At 41.2% G+C, this 25,135-nt stretch overlaps 1 protein-coding gene across 1 annotated transcript in view; it reads right to left on the reverse strand.

The window, feature by feature from the left end:
* Positions 1–20,282, reverse strand: part of CAPN6 (calpain 6) — a gene marked incomplete at both ends in the record, with an annotated part of 49,202 nt that extends 28,920 nt beyond the window's left edge. Inside the window, one exon of the mRNA XM_084269086.1 lies at positions 20,118–20,282. Coding sequence (XP_084125212.1) covers positions 20,118–20,282 — 165 coding nt within the window. The remainder of the gene's footprint in view (positions 1–20,117) is intronic.
* Between the last annotated feature and the right edge of the window lie 4,853 nt (positions 20,283–25,135).

Genomic DNA, 25,135 nt, shown 5'->3' on the forward strand with positions numbered 1-25,135 from the left:
TATATAAATCAAGAACGGGCCCACACCTTTTAAACAGCTGCTACACAAAATGCTATCCTTTGTGCCTTTGATGAGGGTCTCATCACATAAAAATATACATCACAAAAGCAGGCACAGCTAGGTAGAGGAAATGCATCCAAAGCAGCACAGGTTAAAACCTAGAATATAACTATTTTAGAGGTTATTTTATCTGAAGTTTTAAAAAGTATTAATTAGTTATCTGAAATTAAAATCTCCCAAAGATTGGCTTTGGGTTCTGAGCAGCCTGAGACTTTTGTTTGATTCACCACTTTTTCTGGAGTATCTTGTTTCTTCCATGTATCTCATTAGCAATTCAACCTCTATCAAACCTCACTCTCTGCTATTCCAAAGCTACTAGAAGTTTGACATAATTTGGGGAGAACAACTTAATGCAAGCATAATTTTACATGCTAAAAATGTATATATTTCAATTTCTTGAAAAGTTGAATTGTTTTCTATCAGAAAAGACTGGTTTTGGGCCACTAACTCAAAGTTTCCTTGTAAAACGCTTTTACAAGAATTTACTGTGATTTTGAGATGCTCATGCTCCATCATGCTCCAAGAAAATCAGGTAGATATAGTAGATATATAACCTGAGGCTGGACATAATTCAATACTTATTACTATGAGCATAGACATCAAAAGAGCTTTTGTTGGATGAGCTGGCCCCCAACCAGAATAAGGACATTATGAATCTGTTCCTTAGCATTTAATAAAATCATAAGTGAGTTCAAAATCATTATTAGAGATTAGAATGTGTATGTCGGGGGGGGATACACAGCATACAGGGAAGGGTCCCAGACAGGACCAAGTCGTCACACATGAGCTATGCAGGTAGTCTGCAAGTGTGCTGTAACCATTTGTTTGGGGCACTCCAAGCAGGTCCCAACAGTCCAGGGATCTCAGACCAATTGGCCTTTTTTCTCTCCAGTGGAAAGGAAAGAAATCAAGGGTATTTTCAAGAAAAACTGAACATACAGCTTGTAAGAAACAAGTGGTATAAGCTGGCCTAACTATTTCTGCAGAGAGCAACCTAGCAAAACAGTGGATATGATTCTGCATTAAATGCAAGTAACATAGGGATGGCAAGGTTCAAAGACAGACAGTTTAGAGCAACTCCCCAACATCACTTCCAGGCACCCACTAATGTGGCTGAGGTCAGACATGGGCTAAAAGTCCAGTCACGGTTCATCAGACTAAAAGGCCACCCACCATCTAGCTATGGTTTTTTACTCCTCCTTCAAAACATGTTTTTCAATCAAGTTCATGCTCTGTTTTCCTAAGATGGAAATAAAAACAATAAGGAAGGAGGTTGGAAAGCTTCACACACAATTTTGCACAATGCTGAACTATTCAGCACTGGGCCAGCGCGGAATAAATAATTCCCAGGTCTGTACGCCTGACTATCCATCTCTGGCTGAGGAGACAGCTACTTTCTCTGCCTGATAATAAGCACCATTTTGGCCCAGTGGCTGTGACCTTTCTAGGCATGTCCAGTCTGACCTTATGCTGTTTCTCAAGGGGCTGATAACTGATGCAAACTGAATTCTTCATCACTGCCTCTTATGAATTAGGGAATATGCTGTTTACAAAATAGAGTTAGGTAGATTTCAGCAAAGTCACCTTTTCTTTTTTCTCATTACATTGTGGCTGGGTTTTGTTATTACACTGGGCATTGTGTGGCAAAAACAAAGTCAAGACACCTAAGAAACACAGTCTGGACTAAAAACTCAGATTAAGCTGGAGGAAATTTATTTTACTTGAAAGGAGCTATTTCTTCCTTGTCCAATGGCAATACACAGACTTTAAAGGTTAAAGATTTTAAGTCTAAACCACAACATTGACAAGAATAAACCTCTTTAGCAACAAGTTCCTCCCTTCTTCATCCCTTTCCCAGCAGGGTTTGGTTACAGCCTAGATTCCAATATCTACTAACTGTGACATTTATCTCAGATACTGTCTTGAATGTAAGAATCCTTTACCTTCTCCTAGTCGCCTTATCTTTTTCATTCAGCACCTTGAGGTGTTCTTCCCAGATTATTTACTTAAAGCAAACTTTTAAGACCTGGGATAACAGTGCATGGAGTAGCTACTGTAACCTGCCAGATACACTTTTGGATTGTGATACTTACTACACCATTCTTGACTAGATGCTTACTTCATAAAATACAAAAAATTAAAATAAGAACTGTAAACTTGTATATAAAATCCTTATCTTAAGACACAAGTTCTTAAGTTATTGAAATATACTTGATATATATAAAATCTTCTATTTGGAATTTTATTTTTTTAATAGAAGTTCTGTACTAGCCAACACAACTTTTCTGAGCCTCCATAAGTCATTGGCACCTCTCAGTTCCAACAGGACATGGATCAGACTCTTAAATCTAGTCTGGGAAAGATCAGACTAAGATCACGTAAAAAAGAGTGTTTTGTCTCTTTTTTTGTTCACTGTTGGAGGATTAAAATGAATAAAACATTTTTGGATAAGCCCCTTCTAATTACATCAAAACTTCGGGAAGTTTTTGAAATTGAAGGAAAAGGAAACAGGTGCTAAAGGATAAACTTTTTAAGGGTAATGGTGCCACTAATATACCGCCTCTGCAGCTGATGATGCCAAATGATCGCCAGTATTACCACTATAGCCATGAATTCATTGTAACTAATACTTAAAGTCTAATATTCCTTTCTAGTTCTGCCTCTTTCATTATGTTCTCACATTGTTTTACTTCCTCACATCCTGTTACCAACTCAACACATTTCAGAAGGAATCAGTAAGAAAACTACTTCCACATCTTGAGATCTGTTTAGGAAGCTTGCTTTCTGGTATGTCCCTCTCTTGTGGTTACCCTGATATCTAATAAAGGATACCCTTTTCCTAGGGTGTCCTGCTCCCAACTCAACTGTCTGTTTTCAATGCACATGTAGGTTCACCAAGACATCTTCCCATTTACCAAAGTGGATTGAAACCAGTCAATAGTAAAGCATTGTTGGGAGAAAAGGGGAACAGACAGAGACATGCAGACAATGTAATTGTCATTGTGCTTCCTCCGGGGAAGAAAAGGCCGAAAGGAACAAAGAGTCTGACGGAAAGTTGCTAGCTGCTCAATGTTCTCCATCAGTGCTAGTCTGTCTTGCAGACCACAGAGCATCCCCTAAATATGACCAAAATTACTTAGCTACTTAACATCAAGGCTGGAGATAACCCTTTTCTCCTGCCTTGTTCACTCTGGGAGGTACCTCTACTTAATTGATGTGAAATGCAAGTGACTCCAACATCACGATCACTGGCAAGCTCTTCCTTATCACGATCCAGGATTGTCTTCTGTTTCAACCCAAACCAAAGACTAGAGCAGATTCAGTCAGACAGATATGTTGGCAAAAGCCTTTGGCTCCTTGGGGGTAGTCAGCCTGCCAGGTTATAGTCAGAATGTTTACTTGGTCATGATTTTATCCCAGTGGAAGCACGGTTGGTTTCATTTTCTATTTTAATTGTTTCTATGCTTAAGAGACCTCTTGCTTGGGAAGATCTAAGGAGAAACTTTTTTTTCTTATTTATATCATTCTGTTTCTTTAGCTGGCACTTTCACCACATTTATCAAGATTATTTTTGTTTTTCCCAATATGGTATAGATATACTGATCTGAATGCATTACTTCATTGCAGACAGATTCCTTTCTTAAACATTAATATCACATCTGTCTGATACCAGCCTAAGGCAAAGATGTCCAAAAGCAGAGAAAGCCAATACAGCAAGCAAAAGACCCAAACCATTTTATCACAAAATTCACTGCTAACAGACCTGCATCTTTATCAGTTCAAATAAAGTTAGTACAAAGATCCAGATGTGTATCCCAATAGATGGCTGTTCATTAAAGATCACATGGAATTCCTTATGTTCAAGAAAACACATATATACCTATATAAGAATAAACAGACTCCATAGAACTGCCTATTTGAAGAAACACCATATTAACAGGAACTGAACAAAATGACGTTCAGTGTTCAGTGATGTTCATCAGATGAGTCAGTGCCATCACTCAGAAATTACCCTCCTGATTTACCAGTTTAGAAATCCTGGAAATCCCAATTAGGTCTCACTCATCTTTTCCAATGACTACTATAAGCTGTAGGAATACTCACAGTGGTCAGCCCCACAACACTGCTCAGAGTAGAAGCTGTTTGATTTGTGGTTATAGATTTGAAATTATGTTCTTGGAAAAACAGAAGGGATCAAGACCTCCCGTTCCTGTTACATGTTCAAAAAAACATAAAATTTCTTTTAAAGATGGAGATTTTCTATGAGCATTTAGGAATTTCTGTGAGAACTTCAAGCCTCTTATTATCTGACGAGATGGAAACCTCCCATAGTCTTCTATTGTGAGAAACAGTCTGCTTGTCTCCCAGGAAGAGAAGTTTAAGAGGTGTGGATAACTCAGACATGAACTTGACTAGACATCAAATTCCAGCTAGTCTTAGAGCACAATGTTCCACCTCTAAGTGCTAGAGAACCACTCCAGTTCCAGTACTGCTGCTCTCCTGCCAGGCTTCATTTCTTTATGACGTACCAGGAAAACCATCTCAGCCTGCTGGAACTCTAAACCCCCATCAGGGACACTGAAATCATTCTGGCTCATTTGTGTCTCCAGCAAGCTCTCTGCTAGTGCTCAACACAGAGATCACTTCCAAGAGAAAATCATGAGTCACCTTTTAACCCCACCCTCACACAATCAATCACATAAATTATTTTATTCAATCAGAATCTAACAGTCAAAGTTAGTGGAAAACCTAAGGAAACCTAACTTAACTCCCAGAAAGCAAAGAGAATGGCCTGTTTCTAATAATGTTGAGGTTTCCCAATGTTGCTTTATTTCTTTTCTTACAATTTAAGTATTTACAGCACAGACATGTTCACTATATGTATTTTTAATTTTTTGCAGATTTTGGAAGGCCTGCAGAAGCAGCCTAGCATGGGGTCGCTGTCTCTTCCAAACACACCACTCCCTTGGTGTCACTCTACTATGCAGAGATGCAGGCTAGATTCTCAGATGTAAATCATCATCGCTGTAGCTAAGCCAAAGGGTGATGATGCTTTATACAAGTAGAGGTGCAAGACCTCTCAATTCACCTCCATCCATAGACAAATACTGCTTCAGTTCTGTTCACAACAGATTCATCATGCTTTTAAGAACAGAGAAAGTCCATAAAGACCAGGGATGAGAAATGCCATAGTCAGATTACATTTTCAGTGTTTGGATTAAATTTGAATTGATCCTTTTATAGTCCAGATATTCATTGATTTACCACTTAGATCATGTGTCTGAATGTGGAAGGAGCTTTTGGACAGTTATCATTTCTGAGAACTTTCATTTGTGCAGAGCAGATGCACTGAATGCAAGAAGAGACCAGAGACCAGAGGATGAGGGACTGGATTTGTATCTCCATTTAGATAAGAAAATTAGATGCCCAAAGATTAAATGCCCCTTATCTGAAGGAAAGAGAAATCAAACAACACAGTCTTTGCAAATGGATCCTATTATCTACTGGGTTATCCTAGTGACCAAGGGAGAGCAAACCCTGTCTTCACATTCTTCCTAAATCCCACAACTACTTGTGATGAAGCTGCAGCAGCAACAAAACTCTAAACTTGCATACCGAATCTCAGCCCACAGCTGAGTCATTGCTAAATACATTTAAGTTTTTGCTTGCTATCACAGGACTGAAGGTTTGATATGGTTTCAGGAAAAAACACCATTATTTTGATTATTTATTCCCTGTATCAGACTAAGAAATGCTGTCTCTAGGTAAAAATCAAATCTCAGTGTGCTTTATAGAACACAGACACTCTTTATTAGACAGGCCCAGTCCTTAAGGCCTTCTTAGTGAGACCAGTTCTGCTCTTTTCCAGGGCCAGTTTTCCACCCAAAATATTGCAGCCAATAAATAAGCATCTCCATAAAGCTATGTGTTTCATTCTTTCTGGCGAAACAGATGGATATGGGAGTTAGGGAGTGAATTTTTGAGGATTCTGTGAGATTCTAAGGAGGGTAAAAGCATTCTGCATTTGAAGAGTGAAGATAAGACGACTTGACTTCCCAATTCGAAGAGCATGCACAGATATCTGTATATATACGTATTATATAAATATATGCCTGTGCATGACTGCACACACATGAGATCAACTGGACTCAACATGAGAAAACAGATGAATGAAAGAGGACCGTACAGACACTCATTACCCACCCAATAAGGGAACCCCAGACCCCACATTAATTGCATGCTCGTTAGACCCTGCACTGAAATCCCCCATGGCCCAATTCTCCTCTTCTTGATTACAGAACAGTTCAGGTTGTAAGGGACCTCTGGAAGTCACCTTGTTCAACACCCCTGCTCAGGCAGGGTCACCTGGAGCAGGCATACCCAGATGGCTTTTAAATATCTCCAAGGACAGAGATTCCATTTCTTGATGCACATGAGCAGGTCACAGTGGTGTCTGACACCTGCAACATTGGCCAAAGTTCAGATCCTGACTCCACACTACAACATGTTTCAGTTAATTGAACTTGAAAATCAAATATGCAATAACAAAATTCATATATAGAAAACCAGCAGATAACATTTTTCTCTTGACAAAGACAGTGTATTTTCTTAAGAACATTTCATTTCCTGAAAACTTGAAAAGATGCAAATTCAAAAGGTTTTAGCCTTTATGATTAAGCTATAAACAATGCCACATGCAGGCAAGACAGCAGTTATAAAAGGTTCTTTCAGCTGTGAAGGATTTTTAAAAGCTTCTTTTTGGTCAGGAAAGCATAGATCTTTCTTTAATTTTTAAATAGAGGTAATCTTGAAGGAAGCATACATTTAAATAACAGGGAAATAGCATGAAATTCAAACAAATTATTTTGCAAATTTAAGATAGAATGGCTTACAAAGCCTCAAATTCCAGGACTTTACTGTTCCTAAATACCCTTTTAAATATGGAAATAAAATGAGAAAGGCATAAAGCTCTTAACATGCAAAGCATTTTCCTCTGCTGTGGATGCTTTCCACTCTTGGGGAAGAGTGTTGACAGAACAGTACCTTAATTTCCTTTGCAACTGACATGTTTGGGCTATAATTTTTCCTTCAGAGAAGCCAGACATTTAATTATTTAGGAAGACTAAATCAATGAACTAACAATTACTGTAAGAAGACTTACGCTAGCTGAGGATATGATCCTTGGGTTTTTTTGTTTTACAAGCTCAAAATAAATTTTACCATGTCATTCTTACCATCACCACATTGCCTCAAGGCAAATAGAAGCTGACTCTCTGAGAAACCAATTTTCATCTACTGACGATTGAACCAACTAAATAAAACCTGACATTTTAAACTTTAAAGAAACATTCAAAACCTTGGAATTGTACTGTTTATGTTCTAGATGTGACACTGAGGTCGTTTAGTATTTTTTTCTGTAGAGGAAATAACTGCAACAACATAAGAAAACCTCTATCCAATCTGAAGGAGGGAAATACAAACTGGAAAAACTGCCAAGAGAGAAGATAACAAAATACTGGCATCTGGAGAGCTGTCTGCTTGGCAAGCATGCATGTCATTTACAAATGTTTGCTCATAATTATATCCCTGGAAGACTTGGGTGAATAATACTGTTGAGAAAGACATGACTTTCATCATATTTCAATAAATGCAACACTCACTGAAGGGTGAGTATATCTTAGGAAGTAACCAGAAAACGGGGAACCTGTGCCTCATGCTGCCCTGGTACCTGTGAGACAAAGGGAGAGAAGGAGGCAGCTGTATATTAGGACATCCACTGAACTCCCAGCCTGTTGGCAAGCTTTCTGGAGGAGGGAGAGCAGGGATGCTGGCAAAGTGCCGCTGCATTTTTTGCTTCCTGTCATGACACAGCCAACACAGAAGGGCACAACTAAGAGCAAAGAATGTTTTGAAGTAACACCAGGGACAGGATTGAGCTATCAAGCTCACGTCATACAGGGCCCACTCAGTCACCAGACCGTAATGAAGAGGTTAGACATGGGGTATTCGCTGACAGATGAAGGCATTATAATTCCTTGCTCATCTTAACAAGGTTTTCCAGGCAAAATAAAAGGAAAATATGGAATTAAGAAAATAAGGGTGAGCAACAGCTCTGTTCTGGGAACATTTTGGCAATTCCAAAAGCAACATGTCACAACCAGATGAAAACACTAAGGACAAAATATTCTTGGAGAAATATTTATCCAATCAGAAACCAAGATGGAAACATGTCAAACATTGTTCTTATGATCCCTCCAATACTCAGCCTATTGAGGAACAGGCAAAGCGATAACCCAGACCCCAGCAAAAATCCCAAAGCTTTGAAAGGGGACAGGGTTTAACCTCCAAAAACATGTTATTAATATTGAGGTACACCACCATGTATCACTGATAGGTATGAGAGTGACAAACTGAATTCATAAACTCATTGTTTAGAAAAGGATGCTTTCTAAAATAACACCCTTAGGAGAATTAAGTAACATCTCTTCCAGTCCCAGTACCACTTTATCTCAAAAAGTGGGGACCACCCCTCCCAAGTTCTGGAGCATTAAGCTATCCTGTGTTTTAATTTTTTTAATTCCTTAACACCCAGAAGCACAATCACAGTCCCTTCAGGCCTAAACATGCTGCCAGAGTTGGGCATCACTAGTCTTCTGCAGAAAGGAGAAACACAAAACATAGAATAACACAGAGCTCTTGTTCCCATTTCTGATGAACTTTATCAAACACAGAAATGGAGCCCATCTGAATGAAATGCCATAAAGATTTTGGGCCTTCATCTAAGGCACAACTGAGCCACTGCACACTGAACTCCCCAGTACACCTCCGCCTTGATTTGAACTACAGATTCTGGTCTTGGAAAATAGGACATGGACAAGGGTCACACAGCTGTACATACCCCTTTGAGACTCAAATCCTAGCCACTGCCAGCAATAACTGCCGGAATGGATTAAGGAAATTAAGAGATCCCGACTTGTTTGTTTGGCTACGTGAGGGGAGTCCTCAGGGCACCGCACACAGCTCTGCTGGCTTCCTCACTACAAGAACAGAACATTTGGGAAAGAAAGCACTTAGCAACACATCTGCAACAGCCTTTTGCATTTGATGATTGCTCTGTCAAATAGCTTCTCCATGCTTCTTGGATCCATCTTCAGGAAAAGCAGAGGGCTGTGCTGGCTGTCTCTAACATTACTATTACTACTCTTAGCAAATACTGACTCACTCCAATGTGGAAAAAAAAATTAAGCCCCCTTTATAAAATTTGAGTGGTGTTAGCTTTATAGCACAGTTCTGGGTCTCTGTCTGCCTTCAAAATGCCACAGACTCACCCTGGTGTGACAATGCAAGTCCAAAGCGCTGCTTCGTCCTTCTTCCCAGGGCACCATTCTGCTGCGTCCCTGCTGGATGTCCACATACACACACCCATGTCTGCTGGCTCGGGGTGTTTCTCAGTGCACAGCCTGATCTTTCCTTCTACTCAGGCACTCACAGACTGTCATGTAAATTTCATATTTATATTAGAAGTTGGGTTGGTGCAGTCACAGGTGGAAATGCTATTGCAAGTGAACCAAGATTTCAGGTTGCTGGGGGGTTACATTAGTGAAATCTATAACTCTATATAACGTTTATATTCTTTCACCTTCAAAATTCTCTTTCTGGCAAAAGGCAATCAAAAATATTTGCTGTTAACAGGATTCTTACAGGGTCCAAAGCACAGCAAACGTCCAAAGGTAAGCCTGTTAATTATTACTTTGATGTTTTGGTGACAGAAGTTACTTTAAAGTAACAAGAGGCCAAACCCGCAGATGAAGTCAGCACACATTTTCAACCCAAATCTCTGAAATAAACTCCAATTAGAGTGCTTCCTGGAAGACGAGGCAGAATGGCCACTGTGAAAGGATCAGTGTCACGTCAAACATGAACTAGCACAGTGGCCACAGCCTGTGCACTTTGACTCAGGACAGTCTCCCATCCAGGCTACTTCACCTTTTACTCTGATCAATATAATGTGCCCTCAAGTGCCTGAGGAGGGATATCCGGTGGCAGCTGTCTCTTCTATTGGGGCAGTTAAGGCCCTTCCCTTTGCTCTATGGCAGTTGACTTAATAACAGATTAGCTAATAAGAACAGATGAATAATAATGTTAAACACAGTAGGATCAATCATATGCTCTTTGGTGTCTCCTTTGGAGCATCCCTGTTTTCCCACGTAACTTTCAGACGTTGTGAGCTGGCAGCCACTTTTTACATGGCCAACATAACAAAAATGTTCCTGTCTGTTTCTTCCTTTTCTACCCAGCTGAGAAAAAAAAACCACAAACAAACAAACAAGCAAAAAAACAACCAAAAAACCCCAAACAAACCCATCTAAAAAAATCCACACCACCTCATCCCAATTGTGAAACACACCTTTGCCATTTCTTGGCCAAGCAAGGGCAACAGATTGCATGAAACAGTGGCATGTTGCTCACTACCTTCATCTGCCAGGGTGCTGCTCAAGGGCATCACGCTGGTTCTGGTCTTTCCTTCTGCTCTCAACTCACTTTAGCTACCAGCTCTACCTGCCCAATTTCTGAGGCAGCAGGACACAGTACATATCTGATACAGAAGCAACAGTATCTTGATGCATATCATGCAAACCCAGTCTGGTGTTCTGCCTGAGAAGTTTGATACCTAATTGGCCTTTTACCTCCTACCTCCTCAGGAAAGCACCCCTTCCTCTCAACTCAAAACAAATCCCTCTAAGAGCTAAAAACACACGTACACTCTGGTACCCTCACCACACCAGACCTATTTATTGTCTCAGGCAATTACACTAATCAAGCCCTAAAAATAGGTCCAGAAGCTCAGAGACTAGAAGAAATGGGCTGGAAAAGCCCGATGTGACTCTCCTCATAATGTCTAGATCAGCCACCACAAAACGAGTTTGAATGATTTGCCTGGACAGTTTGCTTCCTTATTTTTGTAAAAATTATGACCAAAAAATGTCATACAAGGAGGAATACAGACAAGAAGGGATAGAGAGCAGACAAGGAGCAGGGAAACATGCTAAGGTGTGTTCCCTTACAAAGAGAGAAGTAATTTTCTTTTCAGAACATGATCACTAAAACATACAAACAAACAAAACCTCCAAACCTTAGGAGAAAATAGTAATGGGAGAAAGAAACAAACAAAACAAAGCCCATGATGTTTTCAGAAAACTACTTGGCCGGACACCATCAGAACATGATGTTCCAAGTACCTTAGAAGATCAGCAAGGGAAATTCCTTTATAGCTGAAAATTGTTTCCTTGCCTCTGAGAAAAAAACTCGAGAAACACTTCATTTTTATTAGTGCATTTGGGGGAAAATTGTGACATTTAAAAAAAAAAAGAAATTGCTTTAATGAAATATTACACCAAATAACCCGAAACATTCCCCCTTACTCTTCTTTTTTTCCCCAAAAAGTGTTTGGTCCTCAAATAGCCAATAACTTGGAACAGCCAGGATTACTAGTAATTTTTAAATTATTTCAGGATCATATTAGGGTAGCAGTAATAATGACAATGTTGTTTTATCACAATCCTCTATACAAAAACTTTTCCTGGTTGCTAGAACAAGAACTCCAGTTCCAATGGATTCCAGTTGCTTTTTTGATCGCTGTAGATCACTATGTAATACATTTAAGTTGTTAATACTGTTACTTAGGTTTATCACTGTATTTAGGTTATTACTGTTATTACCGACAATCTAAGAGGACAGGAAAGTTAGTTTTAAACTAGTAACTCACTTTTTTCTTCACTCATGCAAGAAAGTCTATATCATTCTATAACATAATCATACAAGATTCTATTTCAATAGTTTTTTTTTAAAAATACACAAAATATTAACATAAAATTATATCAAGATCAGTTTATTTCTCATTAATCTTCTCCATGCTCTTTAACCATGGCAGTAAATTAGACACTGCCAAGGTTTGATCACTCAGAGAACCTATTTTTCAAAGTTATCAACTTGTTCTAACACCTTACAGGTCTCATCTTTGAAGTTGGAGTTAGTTAACAGAATTTAATAAACCTTTATTGCTGTGGGAACAAGAGAGGTACACATTTCAGAGCAGGGTTTTTTTCTATTATTTCCAGTAAAATTTGTCTTCGACATTACTCATGGCTATAAATTCCAGATATTCCCACCCTGTTGTAACCAATACTTCAGGCACCAAAACAATTTCCATGCATGTTCAACTTGCTGGAGAAAAACACAAGAAACACCAAAAGGAAGATCTGGTCCATAAGATCCCATGCAATGTTTTAAAGCACTGGGCTATGGTGGAAAGGAGACAGTCGCTTGTTTGGTTGTGCTCATTTTTTTCTTCCTTGAAAAACTTCAACAGTTCCCTTTTCATTCCATATCAGAGCAGAAACCATCATTACAACTGCATTTATTGAGTCTTCAAGCCAACCAACCTAAATGTGATGTGCTCAAATAAGGACCAGCATATACAGCAAAACACATCCACAGCATTTTAATGAGTCTGTCTTGCGTGCACATAGTACCCGTAATTCAGCATGCAAATATTCTTCTCATATCCATAAACTGAAATTTCTTTCAGGTAAAAATCAGTAGATGAAGTGATCAGTATCTAAACCAAATGCTAAAAGCTTGATCCAGCCCCATCCATAGTATTTCTATGACATTTAGATTTCAATATCCCCTTCAAAATACAGGCAGATAGATTTCCAGGAACAGGAGAAAACACCCAAGACAGTACATCCTAATGCTATTTTTCCTACATTTTTAGCTCCTCCTGTATACCTGGTCATTCACAACTTAAGTCCCAGGAATAGAGGGGCCTTGCTGCCTAGACTTGTCATGAACATTCAGTTGGCTTGAAAACCATTACTGAAGTTCAACTAGAGACAAGATCAAGACCTTGTAACTTATAGTGAATAAAACCAGTTGCGTGAAACATTTTAAGCAATGATTGGTTAAGTGTTCTTGCCTTTGATTAAGTGTTGCTGGACTTGAAAAGCATGAGAAACATCAGTTTCAATGTACCGAAGACATGCCAGGGTGCTCCTAAATGCTTTGTATTGTTTGGATTTTCTGTGAATTCACATAGTTGACCACCTCTGTCTCAGCACTCCAGGCCAAAATCATGTGACAACCACCTCACTCGAACATTACATTTCCCACTACTGGTGAATGAGCCAAACCAACCTATCTCATTAAATAAGACAAGGAAGCAGATTCTGGATTCAGCTGATCCAGAATTACAGCCATACAGTATAGAGACCACTTATTTTGACCTGGATTACAAAGATCTTGCTGTCCATTTTTGGACATCTTCTAGTAGCCCAATTCCACAGGGCCTTTATAAACCTTACTCTTCCAGTCTGTGGATCACCAGTATTTGAGAACAGTGATGGCAGAGATGTATGGATGATTGCTAACTCCACTAAATCTGCCTTCACTAAGCAAATAAAGCTCTTGAGGCAGACTTTTTAGTCTCTCCAAAAATAAAACCACCAAGGTTCAGAAGCCAAGTGTCAGCACTTGCTTTACCCTTAAAGAAACACACAGCATGCCAGAATGCTGCCTATACCAGGATCTCAAATGGGTAACAGTTCATTGTTAATATCACTCATGTTCACCCATCACCCCACCCCTTCCCCCAGCTCAAAATTAAATCTAACAACCTGAAGACAATTCGACTTAATTGCAACCACATCATTTTCTGCAGCGATCTGTCTGCCAGTCCCTGCCATTTGAATATGCAGTTGCTAGGGCAACGGGTGTGAAGAGCATGCTTTTGTGTTGCCACTTGCATCTTTGGGAGCTGTGCCAACATCTGAGCTCCCACAGCTGGGATGGATTTAACACCTTCCTACCCAGGAGCAGCCTGTCCTTACTTCCAGTACAAGGCCCACAGCAGCCAGCCCTTGGCAAGCAGCTACTTCTCCTCTGCAGATTGACACCTGCAGGAGAATGACAGATGGCTGCAGCCAAGCTCAGTGTAATCAAACACTGAGGATGCTGCACCACATTGGCAAATAAAACTTACAGCAGTGGTAGGCTTCATTTGCAGGAGGTTGCAGGGTACACAGCCCATTGTGTACATAGCTAATGAGGAAAGAAAGTATTATTTACCATAATTTAAAAATCATTTTCTCCTGGTGGTTTCCCATCTACCTCTTGTTGTCCCCTCACCTATCCTCTCCATACTAACAGCATGTTACATCATATTTAAACAACTACAGGGTCTTTACTCTGCCTCCACAATTTTAACTTAGAAAATATGATTAATGTGTACAGAAACCTTCCTGTCAACCTTTCTCAGGGTAGACTGCTTCCCAGAGTTTAGCTCTTAATTTCTTTAAGATGAGGGTTTAAATTTAGGTCAGAGCCTACTTTGCCTATGACCTTTTATATATCTTTTAAGTCTGCAAGACTTATGTTCTTCTAGAAAAATCAAGGTGCACTCCAACCCTTCCCTTTATATATGCACTCTTGTATGCTTGACAGAGAAACATCTGACAATCTTTTCCATAGCTGAGGATAAGCTGGAGCTCAAGATCACAAACTAAATCTGCTTTAAATATGAAGCAAAACTATTCCTAACAGTGGCAAATAACCTCCCCACCACTGCACTCATCTGTAATCACAGCTAATTGCTGCATACAAATGTCCCTGTTAAAATGATAAATAGCATAATCCAGGAAGTCCTAAAATCCTCTAGGAGCCCCATACAGCACCAGTAATGGGGTGCAGTGTCTAAAAGTCACCCGGTGAAGGTTACAGTTGATACCTCAGACTCGGTCTCTCTGTGGAGTAAAACATCCTTGATTTTATGATCTAGGATGTCACAGATGCAAAAGGAAAAAGATTTATTTCATGTTAGTGCAAGGCCATTTTTCCACAGTCAGTTTCTCCCACGAACACCTTCCAGAGAAGGAAAACTATAAATAAACAAGGTGCAAGACACTAGCTCACACAACCTACAATCTGAAAACACCTTTGTACTCCAATCAATGCCTCTATATGTTTGAGGCACTTAAAAGGACTCATGAGCTCCCTCAAAGCTCAGCAGAAGCTCACCACCACACTGTGAAACACATTTACTCACCTCTTAGATTCAGGCATATTCCATGTGCCAGTATGTCAAGTACAAACACAAATGTCTCAGCACACAGGGCTTTGCAGCTTGTGCTCACCTGCACTTCAACAAGAGTCAATGAACACTAACAATAGAGGTGGATAATTCTGGGCATAGACAGGGAATCAAAACCCAAAACGTTGGCTGTTTCAGGATGTGTCAGCAGCCTTTGCAGAGTAAGTCATATTTACACAGAAGAACAATATTCAGGCCCTGCAAAGCTTGAAGGGGTGAACAGGAAGGATGGGGAGGGACCTCTATTCTGATTAAGCAATTGCCTTGCCCCATATTTTTAACAGGGAAGGAGAGGCTGAAAGGAGAAAGAAGGGACATTCACATCTGAGAGAGTGATCATTACATCAAGAGCTATGCTCCAGAAGGGAGCTGGGAGCTCGGGGGACAGAATCTGGCAAACCAGAGAAGTGTCACTATTCACAGGGGCTGTTACAATCAAATCAGTTTGCCACACAGAAAGCAGCAATGTAACTATGCTGGACTGCTAAGAGTTCATCTCACTTTGTCATGCCAGTTTATGGTATTTCCCTTTAATCTCTACTCTCCTCCAGATCTGGATCATGCCCAGGCCACATCCTGGCAGATATCCCAAGGTGCAATGAACTGTCACTCTGTGCCATGCCCCGAAACTGTTCTTGCAATGCATTGTCAGGCAGCTGTTCAAATCCAGATGTGGTGTCAGGATATGACCCTCCCCAGTGCCTCTCCTGCATGCATTACTGGACTCCAACACGTAGTCCCAGACATAAGCAGACGTCTCTGGTCTTGTTCACAGTCCAGGTGGAAAACAGGGTTAGACTGCAGCAATACATTTACAGAGAGGCAGAGGAATGAAATGATGAAACCATACATTATCTCTGAGGGGCATTTGTCCCAGGTGTCTCAAGTCTTTCATAATATTTACAAGGACTGGGATACTGTGAAACATTCTGGAGGACTGCATACCACGACCACAATCTAGTCCACATACGTTCCCAGGTACAAAGAACATTAATGCAAACTATGTAAAACTAACCCAGACTAAGTGCCCAGGCAGGTATGCCCTGACCCTCCTCTGCCTTCCAAGGCAAAATCCACTAAGACAGGAATAGAGGCAGGGGAGATATCCTAGGTTCAAACAAGCACTTGCAAATATGAAGATGTTTTAGCTCTTGAGACAACTGATCATTTTCTATCAGTTAGAAGCAAACCAAAGCTGGTGCCACCTTCAAGAAATACGTGCAGATCCAGAAGTTGGAGCTCCTCATTTCTCTGGAAACTCAGTCCCCCACAGTGCCCTAGGTAAGTCAACAACCTGCTCATTCCACACTCCCCAGTTCCCAGGCTCTGAAGACAATTGCTTTGTTTATTCTCAGAAATAACCGTAACATTCCAGGGCAGAGTGCATTAATTCCTGATCCTTTTCACTTGCATGGTGATAACCATCCCAAAAGCATTGGAAAAATGATGAGAAGTGGAGAATCAGACCCATGGCACACAGTGTTTCCAGGAACATGGGGCAGGCAGCGCACCATGAGTATGTAATTCTCTACTTTCAGGCAGATATCTGACCTTTGACACCAGTGAGTTAGTGGGATTTAATCAAACACAGCAGCAGTCCCTCCTGTGGCCTGGGACACAAGAGTTGTTTCTTGGGAAGCAGTTCAGCAGTACTGTCACACCGTGTCTTTCTGTGCGGTCTTACTGAGAAAGAACCAGCTCTGTCTTTCCAGAACATAAGGGTGCAATCATAGGCCTTTCATACAAAGAAGATGCAGACAAAAGCAAAAACAGGGCTTATAAAACAGAGGGTCAAGCAGGGAAACCAGGAAAGCACATGATAAGACTCACATTCTGGAGGATCAGACTATTATTTTCCTTTATGAATAACTAAAGAACATTGCTTATGTCTGAAGCAAGCTTATCCACTCTTTCCCCACATGGATGCCTGCCCTGGTTGAGGGATCACTGCTATTTGTTTAACACTGACTTCCCAAAGATGTCCTTGGGATTGAGCACTTTTTGCAAGGTCAGTGCTCATTGAAAATATTGAGACAAACCCAAGGTTCAGTTAAAATTAAGACAGACAAACTATCCTCTCTGCAGAGCAACTTGTTTCTGGGTATTTTCACTAAAGCTGCTTGCTACTACAAGCTGATGCTGACCTAGACCACCACACAAGGGCACTGTTTGCCCTCCGTAAGGGGTTAACCAGGACAGGTGGCTGATGACATCCCAGAGCCAGGAGAGATAGTAGAGGGGACAAGAAGGTTTTCTTGGCAGGAAATAGCTGCCCCCAGCCCCATTCAGCCTGGCAGAGGGGATGGAAACTCCAGGGAAATCACAGAAAAAGAGCAGGATGGGCTTTGACACTAATATCAATGGGCAGAAAAAATGTCTACCGATGGGGGTTGTTCCTCTTTTCCTCTCAACCTAGCAGAAAATTCCAGGTGTTTTATTTCTGACATTATTGCTTTTGATCTAAATGGTGGGGAGCTATTTCTACAAAGGAGAGTCCCTCAGCTCTACATTAGGTTCTAAAAGTGCTTCTTGAAAATGTCTGTGCAAAATCAGCCATTTATAAATCCTTGCTCACAGGCATCCCTGTCTGAGAACAGTTCTGATCAGTCCCTCAACGACATCCATACACACAGAGACCATTTCCCTGTGATGGTGTGTAGCAAACCTTGATTCTCATGCAATGCAAGGGGTCAAGTGCAGATGCTGCAGTAGGGAGGTGAAGATATGCTGACACCACTCTCCTGCAGCAGCAGCCTGGAACAGCACAGAAACACTGGGAACATCTCCCCATGTGCTGTTGGTGGCAAAGGAGGGATGAAGCTGTACCTCAAAGACACATTACAGCAAGGAGGCTTCCTGCACACTGAAGGGCTCAGGAGGATGCTGCACCTCTGAAAAGATCACACTCAGCTCAGTTATTGTTTTATAGGTGGACAGAGGAACTAAGGTATTAGCAGAACCCAATGTCCTAAAACAGCAGTGAAGGATCAGACATCCATTACAAGCATCTATCCTTTGAGCAAGGCGAGTCCTGCCTGGAGTGCCCACAAACCACCTTGAGCTGAGCAACCAAATGGCTGACCAGGATGGGCTACAGTGTGTCAGGGGGCAAGACACTGACACCAGGGACGTGACAGCCACAGTCTGACACCACTGACATTTGTCAACAATTCCATCAGAAAATGTCACTGACAAAGATGATTCTGCTGTGAAATCAGATCCAACACATCCAGATTTTTTTTCTAGAAGTGAAAAAAAATTAGCATTTTTATACTAGTCTTACTTTTCATAACTCACCACTGGTGTGGAGAGTGTCACAAAGGAAGGTAATATAGAAACAAAGCAAAATAAGTTCCAAGCTCATTTTTGGGCAAGTCTTCTGACACATTCAGACTTTTCTTTTTCCTGTGTGGAATAAAATATGGAATTTCAGAGTGCTACAACTTGCTGATTCCATGTTTCAGCAAGGTCTATCAGACACCCCAGGTAGGGCCAAACCTTTTGAGTTCATTTATTACCCCAGCATAATCAGCAAACCTAAGCTCCAGTGTACAACCAGAACTTGTTTGCCTGGCCTGCCAGCTGCATACCATGCCACACTGCACCCGAAGAAACCAAGACCCAGCACACAGGGCACAGCACTCCGATCTGTTGGATGATCTTTCCATAACATTTCTCCTTGGTAAGTCACACCATCCGAGGGAGATTGCATGGTAATTACACAGCGCCTTTTGTGTTCACCAGTTTCTTAATGCTGGGGTGCCACAGAAGTAGCTGTACCTCTCCCTTTGTTCTCTTTCCCAAAGAGACTTTGAAAGTAGAAAACAAGTAATTAATGTCAGATTGTTAATGATCTATTGCTGTGAGTCTGACTGAAATGAGCAAACAGAAAACATTTAACATTGCAGGTGCAGATCCAAGGACAAAAACATAGTGCAAGGCACCCTTTATCATAGAATCATAGCCCTCCTCCTCTTTTCCCTCTCACTTATACTCCTTTTCCCATTAGAGCAGAATAAACTTTTGATTATACAGATACTCTTGCAAGCACTACAGAAATAAAAATAAACCCAACGACTTTGGAATGCCTACATTTTTTTCCAAACTCATTTTCCCCATTCTTCATGTCTGACTTGAAAAACTAAAATGAGAAGCAGGGGAGCAACCTTTGCTCTGCTCACTAAAATTTCAGTATTGAAACTGCTGTGAGAAATGAACATCACTAGGGTAAAAAAAAACAACCACCACACATCCCAGTCTAATGCCACCCTAGCAACTACAGCACAGCCTTGGTCAGCCTCATCTGTTTTCCCCTGCTCCAGAGTACAGGGAGCAGTCCCAGATGCATATGAATTAGATCACATTATCATTGGCATCATGTTTTCTAAGAAAAGACGCCCAAATTTGTGCTTCCAGATTAACCCTAATCCCAAAAGTAGACATGGGTGAAGTGAAGGACAAATTTATCACTTTTAAGTGATTAATTATCATTTAAGTGATAATTTATCATTAATTTATCAAATCATCATCTGGCTAGAGGCTTCCACTGTCCTCTGTTACGCTTGTCAAAGTATGAGAACAGATTTCACTCCCTGATGGAAAGCCACACTGTCAAAGTTCAGAATGAACTTGTATTGTTCTGAATTATTTGCTTATGGCAGTGAACTACTTTATAAATATATATGAAGCCTAAAATCTCAGACCAAGGCCCCAAATGTAAGTAACATTAACAATGTGCAGTGCCTAGTACATTAGTCACAATTAGAAGCCAATGACGCATTTGTTTCCCTAGTAAAAGCGGCAAATAGACATCAGCATTATTCGTTGTGTACAGCCAACAGCTGTTCATTTTGTATAAGGAGTGGGAAAACACAAACAGCACCTCCTCTACAAGGACAACATCAATTACCTTTGGGCGCTTCCACTCAACTTTCCTTGGTGGTGCTGACTGATAGATGAGGGACTCATCTGAGGCTGGAAACTCGGGATCTTCGAAGAGCTGTCTCTTCTGGATACACTGCGCCTTCAGCTCGTGGTACTTCTGATCTCTGAAGAGCTGCACTTGTGAAGGCATATCTTTCTGTCTGGATAAGATGAATATTGGCTTGTGAAAATTATGAAGGCTTTTTAAAGTCCATAGACAATACCACTCATTGATCTTTAACAACAGAGCATATAACTTCTAAACAAGATTAACTATGTATTTCTGTTAAAAAACACAAGATTATAAATTATGTTATGTTAATCAGTAGACAAGAAAAACCACAACACCCAGGAAGAAAGGTATTATTTTTTGCTGAACAGAACACTTAGGAGAAAATATGTTAGGAGTCCAGACCAAGCACAAAACCAGCATTTTTCTTGGTCTAATTCATTGGAAAGGTGACAGAGGGGGCTTGAAGTTCAGTCTGAATCATGCGTGAAGGGCTGGACCATCTTTCTGTTCTACATTCTTCTTCTGCCTGCTAAAGCTCTAATCATCTACTCCAATTCTAATGCCTAAAGAAAACCAAAACTAGATTTCCACAGTTCTCCTTAAACTAAGTGGCAATGCTTTGGCTGGCATTCCTGTTTTTGAACTTAATATTATATTGAAGGGAACTGAATTCCCAGTAGCAGCAAATGGTTGCAAATAACTTAGGAGGATTAAAAAACCCAACCAAACTAAAACAACTCAACAAAATCCCCAAACAACCGGCTCCCAAGGCTTAGTTCCCAGAATTGTGACTATCTAATCTGGCAAGTTTACAGTCACAGAGCTCAACTAAATTGCTTTAAAACATTCTACAAATCAGAAATCAAGTACAGAAATAATTCAAGATAGTTTGAAGCCTGGGGAACATGACAGATGCTATATCTATTTCAAGAGAGGGAGTGGAGAGACTCTGAATTTACTGTGGAAGCTCCTGTGTCAATTCCTCTCCTTTTCCTTCCTGCCACAGGTTAGAAATGTATCTCCCTTTCTTTATCTACAGCAATAAAGACAAGTACAGGTTGTCTTGATGCCAGATCATAAGAATTAAACAACATGCATGCAATGGAGCATTGGCATCACTGCTGTATCCTGTTGCAATGATCTCAGCTCGTGCTCCCTGAGCCACTTGCAGCATGAATCGGATGAGATTTCACAAATTTGCAGAAAACTAAACCAAGCTAGGCACAAGCTTTTCCAGGCATGTGAGTGAGCACAACAGGAGAAATACAAAAGAGAAATGACAAACACTTAGAAATGTCTAATTTACCATGGTCTTTGTTCTTGTGAGTGAAAGTTACTGTGGCCAAAATAGTCTAGGGATAGTTTTATCACCCTCACTCCTCTCCCACCTACCCAAAAATAAATTAGATGGTACTTCAAGCATGAGAAACGTTGCTCTAATGCCTACACTCATGGGAACAAGGATAATATTCAGGAGTGCTCTTCTACCTTGCTGTCATTCTTACACCCATAAGGGATTTCTACCACCAAATTCTTGCACAGCAAAGTAATAAGATGAAGAACCAGTTTATTCTTCATATTTTGACTGGTCAAATCTTCACAGGCCATCTTATTCTTCATCCTATCTAAGGGCAAAAATACAGCAATAATAAGCATTCAGGACTGGCTTCCCAAGAAAAGGCAAATACACTTGCTTCCTCCCAAACCATTCTTCAGATTCAAGTGCAATGCAACTTGTTAACTGTTCAAAGATAGCTCAGAGACAAAAAATTGTAAATAGTTTGCTAATTTGGGTGGGATATAGATTATTTCATGGTAACTGGCACTCTCGCTTATTAAAGTTCCCCACAAGCTAACTAACATTCTAAACTTAGCCTATTTGCAAGATATGCTTGTATTTAAAATAGCCCCTGGGTGATAAGGTTTTCAGCTGTCACTGTCTAATTCATAGAAATAGGCCTTTAATGACCTCATTCCCCCACCCTTTCTATCTGCTGGACAGGAACGTGAGTCCTTCCAGGCTTAACACCCCATTACACAACACCCAGTCTCACAGCAATGCACAAATGTGGTCATAAAGCACAGCACATGAAATCAAGCTCCTGCCTGCCTCACCCTGGGCTCCACGGGGCCGGGCTCACCAAGAGGAATGCTACTGAGGGGGCTTCTGCCAGGATGCTGACCTGCCCCACTCCAGGCTCCCTGCACCATCCTGAGCAAACCACTGTGCACACATTACTAAGAAAGGGACTCAGGCTCCCAGGGCTGACCAGCCTGGCTGCTAGCTCCTTGCCATCTGCCCAGGAGACCAAGCTCTGGAGCTGCACTGAAGTCCCATCACCATCTGGTGACGCTTTCACAGGAAACCAAATCTGCCCCTTTGAAACACAACAGAAGTCTCTTTTTTCTTGTTAGAAAGTCCACAGAAATTAATGCAAATGCCATTGCTGTACAACAGCCTAGTGGTTTGGGCACTGAGGATAGAGGATGACAACTGAGCCCCTCCTCTCCTGGGGTGTTCACCTACCAGGACATGGCCTAACCTGGCTGACACGAACAATAGGTACCTAGCTTCCACTCCAAGATTTTTGTAGCAGCTCCCAGTTTTGACCCTCAGTTGAATATGAAAATCCCAAACTAAGAACCACCCTCCCTCACCCTTTCTCGAATTCACAGTACGCAGCAGCCCAGCTTCCCTGCTCTGTACCCAGTATTTACCTCTGGTTCAGCTGACACCCATGTACAGCAGCACTGAGGAAACACCAAGCATGGTTTGGCAGCCGCTGCTTTCCAGGGCTCCTCGTGCTGTCATATGATACAGAGCAAGCTGTGCATAGCACAACAAGAGCTAAGAAGCACAGTCCTAAAAATGCCATACCACAATTCGGAGACCCTTTACCACCCTGTAGACAGAAAGGGATCACTCCAGGGGAGGGACAGAAGAGAGAGGAAAGGGGGGAAAAAAACCCCAAACAGCTCTACAGGTCAGTCATTCTTACATTTTTCGTTTGTTTCCCCTGTCCATATACAATTACAGTTTTGCTTTGTATCTCTTCCAGCCTCTGAGCTGAGCTCCCCTGAACTTCACCTCTGGGCAGCACAACAGCTCCACAGCTAACCCATGGTGCTTCTACAGCACTGTGGCAATCCCCCTTGATATCAGCAGGAGTATAGGAGGTCCCACATCTCAGCCTTCAACCACTGAGCTTTAAAGTCTTTCCCTGACCCCCCAGTTTTCCAGTGAGATTCCTATTTTGATTGGGAAAATTATTTCAGCAGAACACTGAGGACAAGCCAGTGACAACAGCAGTATTTCATTTTTACTTACAGTTAATACTCAGAGAAGATTTCCCCCCATCAGAGCCAGCAAGAGTACGGCTAAATCACATTCAACACAGTGGCAAATACCAACTCCTGGTGTTATTAGCAGCCTTGAATTAAAGGGACATTCACTTGAAATCCAGTTCTTCCCAAGAGCATTAAGATGAGCTTCAAGTATTATTTCCACTACCCAAGAGTATTTCTTTACACTCACATTTTCCTGCCTTGAACTTTCTGTTCCCTGGTTGATATATAGAAAAGCCACAACAAGCCAGACTGACTAACTGTCCAGACTGATGTCTGAGGGAAAATTACACCCTCACTACCATTAAACTCATGCAACACGCACACAGAAACTAGAAGAGGAAGTCATCTGTTCTCAGCCCATTTTTATTACTCTATGTAACTAAGTGACACACAGGGTAAAAAGTCAGGGAGAGAATTATTGCAGCTGTTAAGCCAACTGCACCCCTCAGGAGCAAGGATGTAAAAGCATCCCTCCCACTCCTGTCCCGACAGGAGGGACGCAGGGACAGCACAGAGCTGGCTTTGCCTTAAGACCCAGCACTTCCAGACCCAAAGGCAAACACTGCCAAGCAGCTGGAGTGAACCCTCTGTTCCAGATGAAACTCCTCTTCGCAGAAGAGGCTTATAACACATACATATTATCACGCACCCCACTTTTCCAGCTGCAGGACCCAAATGAATTTCCATGCACAGCACCAGGACTAAACAGGCAAAATGCATTTCTAGCTGGTATTTAATGCCACAGTTGAACACAGCTTTTAACATGCAACTGCTTTGTCCAGCAAGTAGATCCTGAGATGAAACTACCCAAGCTCAGTCAAATCCCAGCCTCAGGACCACATTCCTGCTATTCCAGGAGCTCCTGTCTGGAAGACCACAGTGGGATGCCAGAAAGAACACACACAGCATATGCTGTGCTCTGGGGTAGCATCTCAGTTGGTTTTAAGATTATTATCCATGCTTAGGTAGCAAGCTTGGTTTTGTTTCATGCAACAGTAGCCTCACCTATTAAAAAACCCACCAACACCTGGTTCTAGGGGTTCACTTCTGTAACTGCAGTTATGCACCTGTCTTGGCAACATACCAAAACCTCCCAACTCTTAATTCTGTTCCTTCAATACAGACTTATCACTCAACCTTAAAGACACTGTTTGGACTGTGACAGCAAAACAGGGACTCAAGTATGTAACTGTTTGCAAACAGTTTAGTATTTTCCCAAACATCTCTTTCTCTGAAGTCATAGCTTGCTTCAGAGCAATCAAATCAGTGAGTGCTTTCAAAAAAAGCAGCCCTGCAGCCAAAAGCTTTGAATTACTCTGAACTGGTTTTCTCTAAAACTAATTAAAGGCACATCCAGGGCTCCAGCTGGAAAAGGTTATTGCCTTCTCTTCCTGTGCAGAACGATCACAGGTCCTTACAAAGCAGTGACTTTGCAAATTTGTATTAAGCATGTGGGGGAATTTAAAGCAGTTGAAAAACTTTCACTTCACATACATTGTGGTTTCATGATCTTGGCTGTTCCACTCCTACTGGTGCGTGCGAAGCATCACTGACCATAACAGAGCATTGTTACCGGAGAAATTCATGCCTTTAAATAGTTCAACGCACTAATTGCACTGGGAGTTTTTATGCTAGATTGGGTA

This window comes from Gallinula chloropus (assembly GCF_964237585.1).
Source record: "Gallinula chloropus genome assembly, chromosome: 11".
Lineage (NCBI taxonomy): Eukaryota > Metazoa > Chordata > Aves > Gruiformes > Rallidae > Gallinula > Gallinula chloropus.